This window comes from Dermacentor albipictus, chromosome 2, assembly GCF_038994185.2.
Source record: "Dermacentor albipictus isolate Rhodes 1998 colony chromosome 2, USDA_Dalb.pri_finalv2, whole genome shotgun sequence".
Taxonomy (NCBI): domain Eukaryota; kingdom Metazoa; phylum Arthropoda; class Arachnida; order Ixodida; family Ixodidae; genus Dermacentor; species Dermacentor albipictus.
The window spans coordinates 29,445,933-29,469,313 of record NC_091822.1 but is presented as its reverse complement, the minus strand read 5'-3'; the positions used below and the strand labels follow the sequence as shown (position 1 = coordinate 29,469,313).

The 23,381-nt window shown below is 46.2% G+C and overlaps 1 protein-coding gene across 3 annotated transcripts in view; it reads right to left on the bottom strand.

Moving 5' to 3' along the window:
- Positions 1-23,056, bottom strand: part of LOC135897758 (uncharacterized) — a 219,742-nt gene extending 196,686 nt beyond the window's left edge. For all 3 annotated transcript variants that reach the window (XM_065426469.2, XM_065426470.2, XM_065426471.2), the window contains exons 1-2: positions 22,942-23,056; positions 4,594-4,703 (exon numbers count right to left, since the gene is read on the bottom strand). In XM_065426469.2, the coding sequence (XP_065282541.2) occupies positions 4,594-4,703; positions 22,942-23,014 (183 nt within the window). In that variant the 5' untranslated portion in view covers positions 23,015-23,056. The remainder of the gene's footprint in view (positions 1-4,593; positions 4,704-22,941) is intronic.
- Positions 23,057-23,381: the final 325 nt, after the last annotated feature.

The window sequence follows — 23,381 nt, the reverse complement described above, 5'->3', positions numbered from 1 at the left end:
TTTACTGAATTGTACAATTGTTGGTTACAACCCCCCAATCATAGCCCAAAATATCCCATCACTGTGAATAAAGGGCAGTTCATGCAGACACCACGATTACGCATAATCTGCACTGTCCATGCGTTGTCAAAACTTACGGTAAGGTGTAATTACAAGCATTTGGCGCTTCATCTTGAAACAATATCGGCGGGCAAGCACATTTTGTCCGACATATTAAAGTTCGCCAACATGCACCAATGTGTGTGCAAGCTACGCGAGGGTCACCCATGGTGAGGGACTTAGTACTGTGGTTACTAAAGAAAAAGAGAAAAAAATTCACCGACGATTACGATACAACCGAATGCGAATTTTAAGCGCAGCTCTCTCTATATGTATTTTCGTTGCACTATATATTGGCTGGCACGAACAATCTGTCTCGTGTGGCACCTTGCAAATGGAGTGAAGTGTGGAGCGGCTGCCTCGCAAACATGGAGATGACCGGAGAGAGCGTGTGGGTGACGCGTGGGCGTGATTCACACCAGCTGCCTCAGACAGGCTTCCCCAACGACCCGCGCTATTCTGGCGCCATCTCGTAGCCATCCTCGCCGCACTACGTTTTTCTTTTCACGCTTTTGCCATAGCTTCCTCCTCCTTTTTCCTCCTGACATCTTTCATCCCTTGGTGCACTCTGCGTTCGCTCTTTCATCTCTGGCTGTGCTCGTTCGCGCCATTACGCCGATGCCGACCCTAGTTTTTAGTAAAGCCCCTCCATCCACGCGCCACCACCACTTTCTTAAGTAGCGACAACCTTTCTTGTGCGCCGCCTTTTCCCCTCACACCAAATCCGGTTCCGGTATTTCCGGTTCCGGCATTTCCGGTTCCGGCGTTTCTGCTTCCTGGAGTTGAGCTGCGGGAATTTCCGCTTTGACTGCTGTTATACGAAGGTGAGACGCCCGCGCGTGCTTAGCAGAGCTGTGATAGTCACCATAGGAAGAATGCAAAGGGGACAAGTTGTTGTATTCCGCTGAACTAGTAGTTCGCGGTCGCTGTTTTTCAAATGCACGAAAAACGGCAGTGGTTTCCAAGCGCCCAGGCGCTACATTGCACTGTACGTTGTTGCTCGTGCCACAACCCGTCGCAGGTTGACGCGAAGCAGCGAACACGAGCAGATCGCTGGTTACAGTAGGCGGTGGTTCTTGGATGGAATCGCATTCACAGTTTCAACCGCAGCTCGTGCAATTAAAGCCTTTCCAGCGACGCGAAAGTAAACAACGCTAAAAAACAAAGCGTCACTTCCACTCGGAACAGGAAGCTGCAGCTACGTAAGTTCCGCTTGACGCCGGAAGCTAAGGGGGTGAGTGGGAGAGGAGCCTGGAGGAGGAGGGCAGGTTGGCGGTACTTAACCTGGTCGGCGGAAACGTGTATGGAGGGGCTTTAGTTTTTAGAGTGTAGAAGGGCACGCCCAGTTCCTTGCAACACCATCCACATGGCGCTTGCCTCCACGTATCCGAGGCCCAGGCGCGATTTTACGTTTCTACCAGAAAGCTCGCCTTCGTGCATAGCGTTCGCTGCCAGGGTTTCCCGGTAAACATTACGGTTACATAAGCTGGAGTTGCCGCGAATCGTGAGAAGCGTCAGGGATCTGTGAATTCTATCACGTTCCACTCTTAAAGGGGAAGCTTCATCGTCCACATATTTTCGACCAGGCTTGTGGCCTAAAACATTGTCATTTCCGCTTAAATATTGCTTCCATTGAAAGAAGGGTATTTCTTCGCCGAAAACGAATTTTTCATAATTTTTTACTCACGTTTACCACAACACTTACACATTAAGCTGAGGCCTCGTAGTTCTTGTGTCATGCTGCGTGGCCACCGATAGCGTTCAGGCTTGATAACATTCCACCAGAGAGAACGAGATTTCATAATTTAGTAAATAATGTTAACTAATAATAAAAAAGCCGGTACCTTACTGGGCATTTTAGTAAAAAATGAACCATTGAGACAGGCGGAACAGTGGTAACCGTATGTGCCTTCACAGTTTCGTGCCTCTCAGAGGGAGATTCTAAACCAAAAGTTATGGCATCCCCACTTTCCGATGCGTATAACAGCACAACACCTCCAGTTCGCCTTTTGTGTAATTATAACGAATTATGGCAAGTCAAATAAAACGCACCAGTCAAAAAAGACTTCTGGTGCCTGACAATACACGCACTCAGGCGATTCCCAAATGTCCCTCCAGATTTCTATCGTACAAAATCATTGTTCGGCTGATTTGCATTAACAATTCAAGCTTCGCTACGACGCAGAATAAGCATTCTAAAATTTTTATGTAGCCGCATCTTCCGTTTTGTCGATTTATTTTGTGATTTCCAGCAAAATCAATGGTCGTCTCGAAAAGGCGTAAAGCATGAGGCCTTTCATTTGTTGTTGGTGTGTGCGATTGTCGCACACACCAACACGTGAGCTTCACGTGAGCTTCACCATGGCTGATTAGAAAACTTAACGTGCGTGTTGTTTCCGGCAGTAACTAATAGTGAACACATTGGAGGACCAGCACCATGCACCGCGGTGGCGTAGCGCTTCCGCCTGGTGAGATTGGTCAATAGGTTCCTTGGTCTTTCGGTCTGTTAAAATCAACAGTAACATATCTACTGACCTGGGCTTTATTGTGATGATTCCTTTTAATGAATGACATTACAACAAAAGAAAATTCCCCGTCCAGGTACAAGGCTGAACAGAATGGGCCTAAATCCTGTTTAGTCAATCGGCAGCCCGGTTTCATAGTAATAGCACAAGAACGAGTGTTCGATAGATAGATAGATAGATAGATAGATAGATAGATAGATAGATAGATAGATAGATAGATAGATAGATAGATAGATAGATAGATAGATAGATAGATAGATAGATAGATAGATAGATAGATAGATAGATAGATAGATAGATAGATAGATAGATAGATAGATAGATAGATAGATAGATAGATAGATAGATAGATAGATAGATAGATAGATAGATAGATAGATAGATAGATAGACAGACAGACAGACAGACAGACAGACAGAGGGACGGATGGGCGGACGGACGGACACAGACAGACAGACAGACAGACAGACAGACAGACAGACAGACAGACAGATAGATAGATAGATAGATAGATAGATAGATAGATAGATAGATAGATAGATAGATAGATAGATAGATAGATAGATAGATAGATAGATAGATAGATAGATAGATAGATAGATAGATAGATAGATAGATAGATAGATAGATAGATAGATAGATAGATAGATAGATAGATAGATAGATAGATAGATAGATAGATAGATAGATAGATAGATAGATAGATAGATAGATAGATAGATAGATAGATAGATAGATAGATAGATAGATAGATAGATTATTTTATTTTGAGTGTGCCTCAAAACTGTTGCCCAAAACGAGCGCACACTAGGTCAGATACAAGCACCATGACATTAACTAGACACATTACAGAAAAAAAGAAAACCACAATGCAACACAGACAATAAAACAATAATCTAAAAGAGCAATGAAAAACAGCAGTTCAGGCAAATATGTTCGTGCTATGAAAGGATCAATTATAGGTCGTCTGTAAACGAGTCATGGGACAAATGGCACGTATCTCAGGATAAAATGCATCACAACATTTGGCGGCTTTTGCATGAGGCTCACGAAATCCCAGTGACGTCAATAAGTGGTCACAATCAATAGAGCCATGCACAATTTTATGAAGGAACTGCATGTCCCGTACAAGTCACATGTCATGAAGAGTAGACAAACTAAGGGGACTAAGACAAACTGGTGGGGGAAAATCATAGTTATAAAAACGATGGCGACCAATATATCATGAAGTATGCGCACGAACTTATGCTGAACATTTTCGATTCGATTGGAATAGCTATTGTAGACGTCCTTCCAGGTTATTGACGTGAACTCGAGATGCGGTCTAGCGAGAGCACAGTAAAGAGTCCGCAGACACTCGTTTCGGTGAAATTTTCTTCTTAACTCAGAAATAATACCAATTCGTCTCAAGGCGCGCAATACAGTTGAAGATGCACGCAACCGGAAATCCAGCTTTGAGTCAACAATAACATCAAGGTCTGGCCCATGGGCAGCACGAGATACTTTTGCGCCAAGAAGACTATCATTAAACATAACTGTGTCGTGTTTTCTTGTAAGAGACGAAGCAGAAGTTTTTTAATGTTCAATTTAAGCCTGTTCATCATACGCCATTTCTCGATGTTACCAATGTCAGCTTGCAAACCTCGGCAATCTTCTAAATTCTCAATCTTACAGAATAATTTTATATCATCTGCAGAGAACAGCACCCTCGAGTTCAATTCTCGAGGAAACCCTCCAGAAAAGGGTTATTTAATGAACACTGTGCATTTGACCTCATTTATTTCACAGAGTACTTCAGAGAACGGCGGTCTCACATTAGCATACAGGTCAATGGCTATTGAGGAATAGGACAAAAGTGGATTTTTTTTCTGGACACGTCTTCGTAGCTGTTTGATATATTCATCTGACGAACCTCCTAATGTTACAGAGGAACACAGCATAATAGACGCCGCACAGCATTACTGCGCACCTGCGATTCCTGGAGCAGCAACGGAGAGAGATAGATGGGCAGCAGCAGTACGAGCACCAGAGGGCGGTATCGGCGCTGTCCAGTATTCAAGGGGTGCTCCTCTTCCAGGCCTGCAAAAACGAGAAGGAACAATAAAACGCACAACCCACGGAGAACACGGATAGCCATATTTTAGGGACCTCTACGCGTCGGCATAGTTATACAGGAGCTTCCTGGTGAGTGACAGTCGTTTCATGCAAATTCCTGCAACATGAAGTGAGAATTCAAGAGGACGGGATGTGTTCTTCTATGGTTATCGATGGCGCACGCACAGAAAATCTCACGTGTTGAACTAACGACGCACATGCGTGTAGCCGGAACAAAGGGGCCATTCTTAACTCTAGAAACAAGCCCATCGATAGAAACTGCCTGGTAGGCAACACATCGCCTTTTCCTTTTCTGTTTTTTTCCCTATGTGACTAGCACCAGCGCCATTATTTGTATAGCTGCTACAGATCGTCATGGGGGTATCAGCGGGCGCGGCATGTCGCGAGTTTCCCGGTGCGAGAGTTTCCCGGAGCGTAAAAGAACGCCGGGGGAGAGGAGCGTTTACGTTCCCGCCTAAAGATAAGCGGAGTTGCAGAGGTCAAACGGCGCGCTGATTGGATGGAATTGCGCTGCGTCTGATGATTTGTTTGAAATTAACGCTCAAGTCCCTCACTTTCTAAGCGCTGACGCTGACTGTTCGCTTCAGCCTCGGTGGTACATACCGTACTACACAAGGGGCGTGCCTAAAGAAGGAAGACGCGTCGCAACTTTGATGCTGAAAGCGCCGTACGGCCAAGATGTTGCAAGCATGGATGAATGGCAAGCCATCGTCGTCTTGAAAACGACGACTGAGGAGCAGTCGCTGTGCGTTACTGTAAGGCATGGAATTAGTTATAAGAAAACGAGATGGGAATGTCGGTGCGCTTAGGGCGTAGTCGCTTCACTTTGTAGTACTGAGCAGAGGAAATGAAACAGAGATAGCAGAGATAGCACCACTAGGGTACAGAACGAGTGGACGCGCTTAAGCTTTGGACATGTGACTCAAGTACTACGTGAGGCCCTCAAGTTTTCCGCTAACTACAGTACACGACTGTATTGTGTTTGAGCAGTAGCAAAGGTTTCGTGACACGGGATACCTTCGAGATTTGGCAGTACATGTGTACAGAGGGAGCCAACAATACTTTCAGAATATATCAACTATTACGGCGTAAGGAAAGTGACACACATACACATACACACACACACACACATATATATATATATATATATATATATATATATATATATATATATATATATATATATATATATATATATATGGAGAGTGAGGGGGAAGAGAGAGCGGTGCACGCTGCCTAAGATTCGCAGGGTTAGTTCTAGTAGTACAAACATAAATGGATGGAAAATGGATGGAAAACGGTGCCGCGCTGTCTTGTTGGTAAGAGCACCTCACGCTGTTAGATACGGGCTTTTTTCCTGGCATCCTTCGAGTTCACCAGGCCACATCGAATCGCCGTCGCACCTAATTAAGGCGCGCAGAAGCGCATCTACTACGTTCCCGATGCGCAGCACGTCCAGACGAGTTGGCGTCCCCAACCTCGTGCGCCGCCCGTGGAGCTAGTGTCCCACTGCTTGACTCTTCCTGAAAGTGCAACGGGAGTCTGGCACGGTTCCAGGTAACCTGGATCTCAAGCAAAGCGGCTTTGCAGGTCTGAAAGGTCGCTCGAAAACAACCTGTCTCTGCCCCGCAGAGCGCTTGCAAACCCGGAGGGAACGACGGCTGTAAGTCGCCGTGAAGCCCTCGGAATCCCCCTCCCCTCCCTCCGCGGATTGTGACGGCCCTTGCAAGCCACGTGGCAACGCCGGTGGCAAGTCACTTTTCCTACGGTTGAGCCTTTGGAGCAACCCCCATCCGCCGATTGTGAATGCACTTGCACGGGCTACTTACATTGGCCGAAAATGACGACATCTGAGCGGCCTGAACGATTGGCAGAAAAGGACATGACCTCGAGAGAAAGCATTCCTTCATTCATCTCTTTCGGGCTTCTTGCCACGGGTGGCAGCGTCCAATATGCTGCCGGCCACCAGCATTTATTATTTATTATTAGTAGAGCGGCTGCGCCGGAAAGGCGGTGGTCCCGGATTCCAGTCCCGCACCAGGACGAATTTTTCTTCAACTGCGTGGCTTTTCTTTCGAGGAACCCGTTTGGGTTTTCTTTCTAGCAATTGGTACGAACGGGCGGATGTCTAACTTTCCCTTTGGTAATTACTTGTCTCCACCTTGCTTGTGTCCGCAGAACTATTACGTGAAACTCTCACCTGTGCTTCGAGTTCTTGACAAATTCGACTTCACCCTACCATCTGCTAGCCGTCTGGTTAGCTCAGATGGTAGAGCAGCTGCCCCGGAAAGGCGGTGCTCCCGGGTTCGATTCCCGGACCAGGACGAATTTTTATTAATTGTGAGGCTTTTTTTTCGAGGAACCCGTTTGGGTTTCCTTTGTAGTAATTTCTACGAATGGGTGGATGTCTGATTTTCCCTTTATTATATACGTACACGCGCTACGGGGCCTACTCTTGTCGTACCAGGACTTTTCCTCTCAGTGACCGACCACTGGGCCATTCAACAGTTGTCAAGTATCGTATTCACACCGGCTATGCCAAACCCATACACCGACGTCCCTATCGTGTACCCTGCGCTGAGCGCCAAGTTATACAAAACGAAGTTGACAAAATGCGTGCCCGTCATAACATCGAATTTCTTCAAGCCCATGGGCATCTCCTGTCGTGCTCGTGAGAAAGAAAGAAACCAGCTGGCGTTTCTTATGCCCCACACGTCGGATATATGACGCCCTTGACTGTCTCAGTGGTTTCAAATATTTTTCTTCGATAGACCTTCGTTACGAGTATTGGCAGATTGCGGTTGGTGACATGCATCGTGAAAAGACGGTGTTTGCTACACTTGATGTGCTCTATCAGTTTAAGGTGGTGCCATTCGGGCTACGCAATGCTCCTGCCACGTTGTAACGAATGATGGACGCCCTCCTTCACGGCTTAAAGTGGTCAATCTGCTTGTGTTACCTCGATGTTGTGATAGTCCTTTCGCCGACTTTTGACACGCACCTCGAGCGTCTTTCGACAGTTCATACAGTGTTCCGCAAGGCGAGACTTTAGCTAAATTCAACGAAATGTCACTTCGGCCGTAGTAACTTACTGTGCTCGGACACCTAGTCGACTCTTCCGGTGTTCATCCCGATCCGGAGAAAGTTTGCGCGGTCAAGGATTTTCCTGTGCCCCCCCTGCCCCTGTGCAACCGACGTTCGAAGCTTTGTAGGCCTCTGCTCCTACTTCCGCAGATTCGTGCAAAATTTTGCTGACGCCGCACACCCTCTAACGGAACTTCTTAATAAAGACTCGGCTTTTGTCTGGGGTCCCGGCCAAGCTAGTGTATTCACTGAGCTGACGACGCGACTCACATCGCCACCGATTCTCGGCCGCTTTGACGTGTCCGCCCCAACGGAAGTTCGCACCGACGCCAGTGGCCACGGTATCGACGCTGTTTTGGCGCAACGACAGCATGGTTGCGACCTCGTCATTGCGTACACTAGCCGTCTTCTGTCGCCAGACGATGACAATTACTCGGTCACCGAACGTGAATGCCTCGCCCTCATTTGAGTAGTAGGTAAATTTCGTCGCTACCTCTACGGACGCCGTTTCACAGTTATTACCGATTACCACGCCATATACAGGCTTTCACCCTTTAAAGATCCAGCTGCACTTCTCGGTCAGTGGGCTGTACGGCTCCAAGAGTACTCTTACACAATGGTATATAAGACAGGCCGACTCCATGAGGACGCTGATTGCTTGTCACGTTGTTGTGTAGACCTACCAGACCAGCCTGAAACTGTCGAGTCAACTTGAGTCCTCCCGCTTACCGCGTTTGGTGATATCGCCGATGTGCAATGACGCAATCCTAACCTGAGAGACATCATTCTCAGCCTGACGGACCTGCGCACTTCACTTTCTTCGTGTATGTTTGTGCTCAAGATGACATATTGTACGTTTACAACATGCATCCTAATGGCCCTGAACTGCTGCTGGTCGTTCTTAAGCATATGCACGAGACTGTACTGCCACAGTTGCATGACGTCCCAACCGCTGGCCATCTGGGAGTCTCGAAGACATGTGACCATGTTCGACGTCATTTCTTCTGGCCCGGTATTTACCATGCCGTCTGCCGTTACGTCGCCTCCTGTAAACCTTATCAGCACCGCATAAAACCAGTAGCCCTACCAGCTGGCCGTCTTCAGCCGATTGATATACCATCTTCACCATTCCTTCGAGTTGGTCTTGATCTTCCTGGCCCTTTTCGGCTATCGCTTAGTGGGAACAAGTGGATAGCAGTTGCTACGGACTGCACCACCCGGTACGCGGCCACGCAGGCTCTCCCAACCAGCTGTGCGACCGACGTCGCTAACTTCCTTCTCGACGCAGTGATACTTCACCACGGCGCTCCCCCTCAACTCCTTACCGACCGGAGCCGCTGCTTTCTCTCATAGGTTGTCCAGGACATCTTGCACACCTGCGCTACAAAGCCCAACTTTACAACAGCGTATCAACTTCGGACCAACGGCCTCACACTCACAAAGCGGCAAGATAGGACTATCATAGGAATGCTCGCTATGTACGTCTCCACCACCCACTATCACTGGGTTGCCGTTCTGCCGTTCGTCACATTCGCCTACAATGCGTCCCCCCATCATTCTGCTGGTTTCTCGCCATTTTTTCTGTTGTATGGACGAGACCCTTTACTAACGTTTGACACGATCCTCGCAGCTGTTCTCCATACAACGCCAAAATATGCCCGAGATGCCATATTTAGAGCGACCGAGCACGTGAGATTACACGCTTGCATTTGACCACTTCCCAAGAAAAGCAACGACGCATATTTGACGCTCGTCACTGCGATGCCCACTTTAACCCTGGTGGCATCGTGCTTCTTTGGAACCAGCCCGGTGAGTTGTTCCTTGTGAGAAGTTGATTTCACCCTACTCAGGCCCAAACCGTGTCTTGCGTCAAGTGACAGACATCATCTACGAGTTACAACCTCTCGATACCCCCACACCACGATCCTCCTCTGATATCGTTCATGTCGCTTGACTGAAGTGACATCACTCAAACCTACCAAGCGCCGGGACAGCGCCGCCATGGGTCATGCTACGAGGCACTGCAGGAGCGAACGGTGATGAAAGGACGGATGAAGGGACGTCGATCGCCGATCGTATTCTGCGCTCCACCTTGTATGCCTGTCGTCTGCCCGCTCTATATATATCGTGCAAATATATTCTCTAGCATCCTTTTTCCCCGTAACTATATATATATATATATATATATATATATATATATATATATATATATATATATATATATATATATATATATATATATATATATATATAGAGAGAGAGAGAGAGAGAGAGAGAGAGAGAGAGAGAGGGGGTATGACCAGCGCTCCATTGCACCACCAACAGCACAACTTGCAGTTGTAAGACGTGTTGAAGCGATAGAGCGAGCAATTGCATAGGCTCCGGAATGCAGGGCACAGGGGAGAATCGTCGTACAACTTCCTCGCGAACAAACTGCTTTGTTTGCTGCAGTAATTCACTGTGGTCCCTAAATCATCGCTAACGGTAAGAGCTGCGATGCTTGTCGCGTCGAAGTTAATGTGCCGCGTGAAAATGCGCCGTTTCTTCCCCTCGTTGTAACTTTGGCGGAGTCGAATCGTGCTGACGAGTGTTTGACGGTATTTTGCGTCGGGCCTAGAAGTCGTCGTCCTCGATTGCTTTCGTTATTTGCCTGGTTTTGTCAGCTTCAGACATGGAGGCCTTGATGCGGCGGCAGAGGTCTACGATATCTTCAATGTAGGCTGTAAGTCTTCGCCCAACTGCTGGGCGCGGCCAAGCAAGCGCTGTTCTGCGCACAGCTTGCGCAGTGTGCTTCGGCTGAATACTTCCGCGAAGATCGTCTTAGGCGACAAGCTTGCAGTGACAGCTTCGTGGTTATGAAACCATAGATGGGTGACACTTCCTCAAGTAAAAGATGAGGTTGTTTAGCGGCGTCATCCCATTTGTTTTGTGCACTCACTCGCTCGTAGGAGGACAGCCAGTTATCCATGTTGGTGTCTTTGGTGCTGATTATTATATAGGGTGTCGCTGTCTTGGAACGCCGGAACACATCACAGCCGAGGTTGAAGTAACATATAGCGGTACAACACCGTCAGGCATAGCCGAGAGTGCAGGTAGAGTTCGGGTACGGAGTTCCAGGGTGAAGAGTGAAACCAGCGCTGTCACCAAATGCAAGGACACGTTTAAGTCTACCAGGGATTTATCACAATGATCAAGAGGGATAAAAGCCGTCTGATCAACAGCCAAGCAGAGCCAGAGCGAGCGCCAACAACACTCTTTTTTTGCGTGTTTGGCTGGCGTTCGTATTTGTCACCACAAAAGATTATGCTTAGAAATCTCAGTTTTCGTTATTTTGTAATGGTATCGATTGGTCATTGGCAATAGCGTTAGTAAAAGAAAAAAGTAAGGCCAAATTTCAATCTTTTTTCGCACTCGAACGCCAGCGCCAGTAAATCTGTATAACGTCATGAATTTCCATTTTTCTTTATATTTCGTTATCGTCAAGTTCGGCAAAAGTTCGCGAAAATCGCCCAGTCTAATGTATACATCATTTAGACTAAACTTTTGCTAATTTCTTACCGACAGGAGATAACCTAGGCCTAAGCAAACACTGTCAAGATCTATGACGTCATGGCAAGCTAATGCGTGAACTTCTTGGCGGCGTCGCCGTCCCTGTATTTTCTTTCTTTTTGTATTGTGGGCTTTCTGGCTCACCAAGCCTCTTCTCTTTTCCTTAGTGGCATTTTTGGTATTGTAGGAAGGCAGTTTACTAATACAGGCAAAATCCTTTTTTTTAGTGTCCCTTTAATGTTTCATTGAAGGCAACCTTGCTTTGCCAACCCCTTCGGGGTTTTGAGGCCTGGCTGCTGCTTGGTCGGTCATTCGCCTTCTCGCTGGATGTTAAAGGGACCCTGAAACGATTTTGGCGATTTTCTACAAACGTACTGAGTCGTTAGAGTAGGTCCTTCTGATCATTAATTGATGCATCTAAGTGCTCTGCGTAAAGCATGTAATTTATTATAAGGTTTTAAAAATACACATCGCTGCCGATCGTAGCACACTGCTAGGCGGAATTTTAAGCCGCCCCTACCCATATGATGCAAATAACCCATATGACGTCACGTGGGCGCGCTATCTGATTGGCTAACGAGGGCGCGTGGTCGATAATTTTTCCAACTGTATGGTAAACAAATAATCTTCGTAATAGTTGGAATGTTAGTTCATTTGTTTTTATAAAAAGAAAGTAACATAAAGAGAATGCACAAGAACAATTTTTCAGTACACTTCAGCACTTCCGGCACACAGCAAGTGTTGTCTGCTTGTGTTACAACGTACTCCATTTTGACGAGAGCTCCGCGGTCAGAGTCGGTCTCAGTCTTTTCGCGAGCACTATGATTCGACTTTGCTGCCTTGTGGACTGCAAACCTAGCGACTGGCAATATGTCAAGCTGCGACATCGTGTCCCTCTGCAAGAGAGAGAAAGAAGTTTAATGACACGAAATGCCGAGAGGTCGGCCTGAGGTATATTCCTCTAGCCAGCTACTCGGCATTGGGGGAAGGGGAAGTGGGAAAGAAAGAGGGAAGAAAGAGGTGCATGATGGGTGACGATGACGATAGAAGGAAGATGTAGAAAATATGGCAAGCAATTGGGCATGCTCAAAGTCTGCAGTCCAGGCCTGTAATTTTTAAAAAGTTCAGTAATGCCTTGATGGCCTTAAAACTCGACTGAGCGTCTGGCCAAGAGCCTAAAATAATATCCTCCGACAACGGTGCACTGTCGAGACGCGTAAGGTCCTTGACCAACCTATCACGCTCTTCCACGAACTTAGGGCAGTCACAAAGCACATGACCTATAGTTTCAGTCACATTGCACACCTCACAGTGTGGAGACTCGGTGCGTCGCATGAGGTGCACGTATCCGCGCGTAAACGCTACCCCCAGCCTTAGTCTGTGCAGAAGACTGGCATCGCTTCGTTGAATTTTCGGTGGTAGCCTAAAATTCATGGTGGGGTCCAATCTCTGGAGTCGTCTGTGGCGATTATCTGGATTGTCCCAGTGCTTTGCTGTCAATTTGCGGATGACACTGGAGAGGAGACAGTTGGCGTCCGCTCTTGAAAAGGGAATTGAAAGCAGGGACTCTCGTTCTTCGAGTGCTTTCTTCGCTTCGGCGTCGGCCAGTTCGTTGCCCTGTATACCACAGTGACTAGGGATCCACTGAAATGTGATGTGGTGGCCGTTTTCTTGCGCTAAAGTGTAGAGCTCGGCAGTTTGAAGAGCCAACACTCTATAAGCGCTTTCTTTCAACGCCACTCTAAGTAGTTGAAGAGCCGATTTTGCGTCACTGAAAACTGTCCATATTTGAGGAGGCTGTCGCACAATATATTTAACGGCCTCTCTTATTGCCACTAATTCCGTAGATGTTGAAGTCGTCTTGTTATGCAGACGAAACCGTCGAATGACTTGATGCGCAGGCACGACGAAAGCCGCACCAGACGCATACGACGAGACCGAGCCGTCTGTATACACGCTCACCGCGGAGTCATATTCTTTCGACATATATTCAAGTGAGAAATGTCTGAGGCCGACGGTAGGTATTCGCGATTTTTTAGAGATTCCGGGAATAGATAGACGTCCCTCTGCAAGGCAGTATACAAGCGAACTGGCTGCTGCGCATGGGACTGCTGGTATCCGATCGGCGCCAGGATTTGCGCGTTTGTGGCCGTCACTTTACACCGGAAGATTACTAACGCAATACCGTTTCGCGAGTCCAGTATTAGGGCAAACGCAAGCGCAAGGGTACAGGGTCTGGCCGCTTGACTGCGCCGGGATGAGCCACGAGATGAGCAGAAGGGCAAATGTGAATGGTCTGCACGGTGCAGCCATCTGGAGGCACAGAGCTCAACCATAAACAGTAGCAGCAACGAAGTGTATTCTTCTTTGCTATTGGTGTGTATTTTTCGCAGGAGTGTAATCATCAACACGTTAATTTATAAATGTTTAAAATGCTTTACACTTGGTTAGAGCAATATTAGCGCTTTGTTTGACTGGTTAAGCGCTGCGCCAGCAAGTGTCTGGACCATGCAGACCGATCAGGCTGCTCACGTACGTCTAGGTTAAAGTTCCTTCATCAGCTTGAGTTCATACCTCCAGTCATTTGCCGATATGACCAGCTTGCCTGTTTTTAGCGGAGTACCGGACACGTTCGGCGCTACGACAGAATGCTCGCAACGCACGCTGCTTCGATAGCTCTCGGTCAACGGCCAAGCGGCTAGCGGAGAGGTCTCGCGTGGGAGGGGGCGTGCTCCTAAACAACCGGAAGTGAGCGATGTGACGTCGCATCGTGACGCTGAACCAGTGAAGGCGGAGCTTAGCGCCGCTCGCTCGGCGAGCGAGTTGAGGAGGAAAAGCATAGCTATGGAGGAAGATAACTTCTAATCGCTTGCAGCTCCATTAATACGTAACGCTTCACTTAAATTGTGGTGCGAATGTTCTACTTAAGCTGTACCCTACGCGCCTACAAAATTTGTCCGAACCGTTTCAGGGGCCCTTTAAGATTATAGAGCACGGAATGTTCACCTGTCAAATAGTCGGAGTCATGGTACTTGGGCTCCACCTAATCATTCTAACAATAAATCACAAGATAAAACGTACTTCTATTAGATTTAGATTTAGGTGCTCTTTAAGGAACCCTAGGTGGTCGAAATCTCCAGAGTCCACCACTACAGCAGCCTCATAATCAGAAAATGGTTTTGGCACGTAAAACCCCATAATCTTTCAATTCAATTCAATTCAGTTCAAGTTTATTTGCATCTATACATGTACAGATGACAGGAGTACAGACAAAAAGCCAAATGAATTCGGCTTGACGGGGTCTGCACGCCCTACAAAATTGGCACTGTGCACAATAAAGAGAACACAAACATACAATAATGGAAAAACGAGAAAAAAAAGTGAACATTAGTGAACATTGTATAACAGAAGTGCATACGGGTAAAAAAATCAACAATAGAATGCTGCAAGAAATTGTATTACAGAAAGTGAATAGTATGAAATGACACAAATAATACAGCCTTGAAATTCACATCTATAAATAATAAGTTATTGACAAGCAGAGAAAATTGGTTAAGCGTTCATGGCGTCCGTGTATACCAGAGCAAAAAAAGGAAAAAAAAGGAATACACAATGAGCCTATTAAAAGGAGAGATAGGTGTCTATTGAGTTTCCAATGAGTTTAACAAAGATGGCAGTGTGTGGCGTAACATTTGTTGACCGTAGTTAGTGCGCGCTTTAGGAACGTGCCATGTTTCTCTGTGACGTGTGTTGTAAATGTTAGAATTCATTGTCAATAGAGATAAATGCTCGAAAAATTTCGTGTTCTGTTTTTTCGCAGTAGTGAAACGCTTGAGTAAAATACTACGATATATGGAGGGGACCGGTTGTAAATTAAGGGCGCTAAAAAGGGGCTGCGTATGAGCGTCATATGAAGAATTGGCGGTAGCGCGCACTGCTTTCGTCTGCAATAGAATAAGTTTTGTGATGTTAGACATCGTGGTGTTTTCCCAGACTAAATGACAGTAATTCAGGTGGGACAGGAAGAGAGAGTTATAAAGCAATTTTTTGACGCTCAAGGGAAGAAAAAATCGAAGTTTCGTTAGTATTCCCACAACACGAGCGATTTTGTTAGCAACTGAGTCTGTATAAAGATTCCAAAGTAAGTTTTCTTGGAATACGACCCCGAGGCATTTAATAGATGGCACAATGTTGATAATCGAGGAACCCATTAGCAAATGGCCGTCAATGTGGACATTTTTGTTTTTAGGTTGAAAAAGTGCAGCCTTTGTCTTGTTTTTGTTTATAGACAGTGAATTCAATGAACTCTATCGATTAAGTTCACTTAAAGCAGGGTTCGCAAGAGCCAACAGGTCCCTTGCACAACCAGATGTAAAGAACAGACTAGTGTCATCAGCGTATATGATGAATCGGGCAGTGGTGTCAATATTAATTATGTCGTTTACGTAAATGTTAAATAACAAAGGTCCAAGAATGCTTCCTTGAGGTACACCAGAATGAATGGGTAAGTTATCGGAAGTACAGCTATTTATTGAAATTCTTTGACACCTGAACTGCAGAAAGCTTTTGATTAAGCAAAGGAAGGGGCCCCTGAAACCGTAAAGTTCAAGTTTTGTTAGCAGAGTGGTGTGGTTAATTGTGTCACGTACTACTATTTTATTCCTTTATTTATGCAATGCTGCAAATGCAAATCAGTGCCCAAGCAGGAGGGAGGAAATCAATGCCTATCTATTTTTTAAAAAAACGCTAATTTAAAACCAATGCGAGGAAAAATTCACTGGTCACTATTACACTCACAATGCGAAATTTGAGCGCACCTGTAGCGTGTCTTCATACCGTGGCATACTGGCTGGTGCGGACGATCTGTTTGTGCGGCAGGTTGTAAACGGTGTGAAGAGTGCCGCTACTGCCTCGTTAACCGGAAGAACGCGGGAGGAAGCGCGTAGGTGACGCGTTGGCGCGATTTCCCGCAGCCAGCGCAAACTCCGTTCAAGCAGCGCTGTTTCCATGCAGACGACGCGTTCTGCTCCGGTGTCATCTCGTAGACATCGTCGCCGCAAAGTCCCTCGCGCGCGGCACTACGCTTTCCTTCCCACGATTTGTGCCATACCCTCCTCCTCAGCTCTCCCCATCCTGCCACATTTTTTTTTTCATTTGCTGCTGTGCCCCGCGTTCGCTCTGACTTTTCGCTGTGGTCGTTCGCTCGGTTACGAAGTTGGACGCCGGCGCTCGACGCAGGAACGGGTGTCTAAGAGCTGCGCCCTAGTGTGCAATGATCACCGAAAATGTTAGAGGCGAGTAAATAGGATTCATTGAAACTACACTGACGGCATAAAACTTCCCATACGTTAAAATAACAGCAGCGCGATAGCGTTAAGGACCCCGTGTCGCAGAATACTCGGCGACCGCGTCGACTGTCTCGTGAGCGAAAAAATCATTCCGCACCAGCATACACAGGCACGCAGGTCCTCCGAGTACCGAAAGAACGTTATTTAGCTAACGGCATTTCCGAAAGTATAATGCGCGAGAACAATCATGAAGTACGACTTACACACAGCCTACAGATATGATAACGCCAGAGTGTAAATGGAATATACGAGAAAACGTGATTCTCTTACGCGCTAACCGTAACATTAATGCCTTTTCCAGCATTTCTACCATTCATAGAGAGGAGCGCCGAGCTCGGTTTCTTGCAACACCATCCAGATGACGCTAACCTCCACGCATTCGCGGCCTGCGCAACAGGCCAGGCTGCGTTTCTGCCAGAAAGCTCGCTTTCGTGCATATCGTTCGCCGCCAGCGTTTCCCGGTAAACATTACGGATACGCAAGCTGCAGTTGCCGGGAAGCGTAAGAAGCAGTCAAGGACCTTTGAATGCTATCACGTTCCACCTTTAAATGGGAAGTTAATTGAAGCGTTCTCCAAATTTTAGGCGTAATTAGAGGCAGCAATTATCTACCTAATAAATAACAATATCATATGTTAGAGGATGCTACGTGCGAAAACGACAATCTGATCATGAGGCACACCATAGTGGGGGACTCCAGTATAATTTGGACCACCTGGGGCCTCTTAATTTGCACCTAAATCTAAGTACACGAGTGTTTTGGTACCCAGCGAAATGCGGTCGTCTTGGCGGGGATTCAATCCCATGACATCGTGCTTAGAAGCCCGACATCATAGCCACTAAGCAACCATGGTGGTTCAAAAATCAAAGTAATACACACAAACGAGCTCATGAACTCATTCTCCGGAGAAAAAGGGCACTCAACACCAGAAATAAGTTGTTAAACAAGCGTACATAGAATACCGAGAATAATACAGAATAAAGAAAAATGCCAAATTATGCAACCCTATTCACGCGGTAACCTTTTTGTATAAATTACTGCGGTCATAACATAGCAATAACGGTAGTATTAAGGACATACGCGCCAAATTAAATCAGTGTCGTCACTTGCCATAATGACTGGATATTCCGATCGGTTATAGTGCCGTTGGAATAATAAACCTTTACGTACGATGTCGGCTCGCAATCATCACTAAAGTGCACTGACTTCTTTATAAAGTGGGGCATGGTATTCAATGGCTTACTCTTTCCTTACTGTCATAATCTTGGCCTGCCCCATTCGTGGGCCATCGGGTATGTCGTACTGCCGCATGTGCCTAATCTTCACTATTCTTCCGGAAAAGTTGCGCGCCACTGTGACACAACGTGTGTAGAAGTCCTAGATATACCTATGCGTCGCAGCCCCCTGATTGGGCGTACACCTCTTTTCTCACCATTCTTCCTTCGATAATCATTACTTTTGTCCTCGTGACATCGCTGCATCGGCACCTCCCAATAAACTGGAATTTGCATTTCGGCATAGCTTGTGAACGGAAATGTGCACGAACAAAGAATGAATGAGATTATGCATTTTGCATAGGGCGAAAATAAATTAAAGGCAGCTCCGCGCATTGCATTTACTTCTATTGCATTTAATTACCTGCTTCGGGAAAGCTTCGGTTCACATAATTTCATCATCTGCATTCGAGCTGCATTAATTTCTATTTTAAGTATATCAGTATAATTTCTCAAGAATAAAGGGCCCCAGTTACATCCACGGTTCATTATATTATTTGTCCTTTTTTGTTTTCGGTTACCTCGTTATGTTTCACAAAAGGTTTCATCCATAGTTTGCACAACGGAATACGCCTGATATGGTCGGGTAATGTATTTATTTCGCCCACTGTTGACACCCAATGGCACGTGTAAACGTTTTTATCGTTTGGCATGCACAATGAAACGCAGGAGCCAAAACTAGTCATTTCATTTCACAGCGGAGCACGTCAAAGATATTTTCAAGAAATGCCTGGAGACTCGGATCGCCAGTGCTGTAAAAGTTATGCACATCCAACCGACTTGTGAAAATGTATGTCAAGCGATGCTTAGTTCGGATAATAAATATTGTTGAAAACAGCGCTTATGCCTGTACCATTAAATATGATTCGTGGCAGGTGGCGTCCAAGGGCGTATGCATGTCTTTACACAGTCGAATGTATGGCCTTGTTGACCTTCTGACTTGGACAGACTCTCTCGGGACTGCTTAACTGGTCAGTACAATGCTTGCAAGTCTTGAGATCTGAAAGCAGTCTTTTCAGAATTATGATGACGATGACGATGTGTAGTGTTTATTAGCGCAAGCGCCAGATATTGCCAAAGATCACCGAGTTTCCAGAATGTAGCACATTTCTAGAACACAACCTTTTCACGCACATAAAGTTCGGCGATGGCGATTTAGCGATGTTATGCACAAAGACACAGAATGCGCCCATTAATTCTTATTGTCATATTTTGCGACACTAGGGTTCAGGTTTTGCTACATTTCAAGCTTCACGTTGTTCGCGATCCACGGCAAAAGTTCTGCGACGCTTCGATGCGTACTTTGCTTAGTTAAATTCAGCAAATTCTGGAATTTGCCATGCCTTAACCATGATCTGATTATAAGGTATACCATAGTGTGGGACCCCGTGATAATTTTGACGAGATGGAATTTTTAGGCGCGCACCTGCACCTAAATGCAGGATGCGTACTTGGACTTCGCTCTCGTCGAAATGCGAACGCAGCGCACGAAATCGAACCCGCTACCCCGATGTCTGCAGCGAAACGCCGTCGTCACTGTACTATATACAGGTTGTTCAAAATTAACTTTTATGGTTTTCTTAAAATTAGTCAATGCGAGGCACGCGAAGACCACCTGTCCAAACAAGTTATGTGCCCAGGGGGCAAAAAGTGAGGTGATAATCATCGCTATCAGCAGCCCAATTAGCTAAAATTGAATAATTAACTTTTTTGTTGACTGCAGTACTTGTGTGTTCGTGTTGAAAAGTTAGAGGCAGTCGCGTTTCTGCACAGTATCAGAATAATTCTTCTGCGTGTCTGTGCTCCGAGATGTCTGACTCCCAATTTTAACTGTCGTTCGCATGGTTACGCATGCAAGGGAGTTAGGATCTACCCAATGTTGCTCCATTATGTGATGCGACTGTTGCGTGCAACATTTAGTCTGAGAAAGGGGTGGAGGCATTGTCAAGGTTAACTGTTCCCCTTCCCCTCTCGGCTGACGAAATAAAAAAATCGAAGAACCCGAAACCGCTGTCGTAACACGCGACCGCGCAGCCGCAACGATTGCGGGAGCTGCCATGCCGTGAATGGCGCGAGAAGAGAAGCCGGAGGGCAGTGCGCATGCGTAATGGTGACTAGACGAGTGGGCATGCTCCTTGTCTGGACTACGCAAATAAGGTGACTGCTGATTTGCAAGCACTGAGTGTTGTATTGAAATCAAGATCAACAACTGCACGGCACACCACTCTGTCATATCTCGGTTTCGCCAGCCTAGAGGGAAGGAGAACGGTTGCCATCTTTGCGTAAACCTCCGCCCTGTGGTAAGACTGAACGCCACATGCAACAACTGCGCCACGTCAAGGAGGAGCTTTGCGCCGATCCTCAATCTCTTGCACGTGTAATCATGCAAACGACAAATAAAATTTGGAGTCGGATGTCTCGGAGCACAGAAATTGTAGAAGAATTCTTCCAAGTGAAACTGTGTAGAAACACGAGTGCCTCTAACTTTTCAAGAGAAGTATACACACTTGCTGCAGTGAATAAAAAGTTAAATATTCAATTTTAGTTAAGTGGGCTGCAGACAGCGATAATTCTCATCTAACTTTGTGTCCCCCTCGCTACATAACTTATTTGCACAGGTAGCCTTCGCGTGCCTTCTAGTCACTAATCTTAATAAAACCACAAAACTTAATTTTTAACACCCGGTACACCACAGCCGGTGTTCATGCTTTGCCTGAAGCCTTTGCTCACGCTCAATACCATATTTTGAGATGTACCGAAGGCGGGCTTGCTTAATGCGCCACTTTCTCAATGCGGCTATATGTTCCTTGATGAGCTTCCAAAAAGGACGCTACGTGTGAGGCATGTGATGCATATGCTTTAGACATGCTCTTCTGTAGGGCTGGAACAAAGGCGTATGCATGTCGTAGAATCCCGCGACAGCAATTTGCATCCGCTATCCGTTAAGCAAAGACATCATCCACATTACAACGAACCAACACTGAAATGCAGTCGTACGTGTTTCACCAAACAACCCACAACGACCATCTACACCCTCTTCCCCGCTTTTCCATCGCTTGACATTGAGCCATACCTTTTTTGCTTTATACGCTTGGTGTCATGTGTGTACTTCCACCCTTACCCTTTTCAGTCTCTTGCAGGTAGCGCTAGGAAACATCTGGCAGCATTTTTGCGTTTCCTGATCCGCTGTGTATCGCTGCTCAATACAGAAGCCATCACGTTGGATGACGGGGGCCTCGCAATGGCAAATCAAGCTGGCACGGTAAAAACCAATATTCTAAAGCTTCTCAGTGGTAATACCAAATGCGTTTTGGAGCCTGACATTGTCAAATCATCAAATACCTTCACGTAGCACATCATCGACAAGGTTCTGTGAGAGAGTAATTGAAGTCCTTGACATAACGGAGAAAACGCCTAAATTGTTTTGGGGCACTGAGCTTGAGCATACTGAGAAAATCTATGCAGGGCTTTATTGGGGCAAGCTTCATCGACGCTCTAAGGGAAAAGCGACTAATGAAAATAGCCCATTAGTGCGTGTACAATGGGAAACTGAAACTCTGACGTAGACTAGACAAGCACAAGCGCTCTCTACGTCCACGTTTACCCTTCGCGCTATACATCGACAGTAATAGATGACCAACTTGTACAACCAGCCACCCATTAACGGGGGAAGGAGGATAGGGGAATGGGGGAGGGCGCTTGTAGTGGACAATTTTTTTCTGCGCCCGTCCGTCTCAGTTGACAAGAATGTCTTGATTTCCATTTTAACTAGGCCTTTGTACGGCTGCAGATGAGAAAGCTGACAAAGTACTTCTGTGAAGAATAACTCCAACCAATACCGCACTAAACCGTACAAAACTTAGTGCGCATGAGTAGCATGAGGTGTAGTGTCGCAGCTTCGCATTCTCGGCCAAACACAATGTTTTTTCTTTAGACAATTTTCTTCTAAAATAAAAAGAAACAAGATTGCTGCACACATCTTCTATAATTTCCAAGGGTAAGCATGCTGGCTTTTTAGCATCCTTAGCTATAGTCTGAACCGAACTGACTATCGTTTTGTAAAGCGACTATGACGGGATATCAAGTTCTATACGCTTACCTGACGACCATTTTTTTCATCCTGATTAGGTAACAAAAACTAATAGAGACCCATTTCTGACGATGGTTAGACAACTGACACATAATCGTCTGAGTTAGCGCAGCACGATTACACAGCTTTCGGCGTTTGCAGCCCCCGAACAATACATGTTTTAGCTGGTGACGGGTCGTCGTGGAGTTACAGAAGTGCCCTTGTGGAAAGAAACCCTTAGAGACTGCTTAAATGTACAGGAATATAATTCATATGGTAGGATTATTTCCTGCTGCATGACACATTGCACGGGGTGCTCATTTTTAAGTTCTATGGAATTTTCAAATATCACCTGCGGCGGATAATTCTTGTACTTGAGCTGGATTATTCTAAGACGCGAACATTATACTAGCACGTGAAATCGAAAGACATGTGTAACTAATGAACAATAATTCCCTAATTAACATCTTAATTGCTTTATGATACATATTGCAATTTACAGATCGTAGCGGGTGAGCTTGCAAGACATATACACTTACAATGAGTCTTCCGGATGACTATTGGCGCTCTCTGGCGTCGTCACGCACATTAAGTGCCAAGAGATAATCACGCGGTTATGATGGCCGGAACGCGTACCACTGCTGGTCATTTCGGGTGACAACAATGCGCAATACAATTCGACCAAGACTGAGCAACGTGCTCGCGTGTGCGGACATCGCGACGCCTGAGAGCGCGGAGTGCTCAGTGCGGCCGCTGCTTAAGAGATTGGTTATCTGCGAGGGTATCGAACCTACATAAGGTTACGCAGCAGCTCGATTCGATGTTCACTGGACTTGACACGAGACGGAGAGATTGTGAACTCAGTGAATCAGGCTTACCAGGGTGTGAAGGCACCGTGGTCGGCATGTCCGATCGGCGAGTACGTTGAGCTTCTTTTGCCTGCGATGTCATTTCTTTCTTTTCGAGATCGCGCTCGCACTCATGCGTGCTCGCTTTCTTCTACCTTTTTCACTGACCAAGTGCAGGCAAAGTGGGTTGTTTGCTAATATGGAGGTTTTTATAGAACCACATAGCTATTATAAAGACCACCTCTTGATACATGTAGAGCGAGTGACAATACTTGCGTAATTTGCTTGTAAAGTAGATGTTGCTTCACAAAACTATGAAAGTGAGCAACAATTTTGCGCACATGGCAAGACGCTGCTCTGCTGAAGCTTTCCGTTTCGCTGTTTGCTAAAGAAAAAAAAGGAAACATACAAACTTTCTTTCGGTTTTAAAGCGCCTCCATTCCTGCGATTCCCCGTAGTGGGTAAGAGTC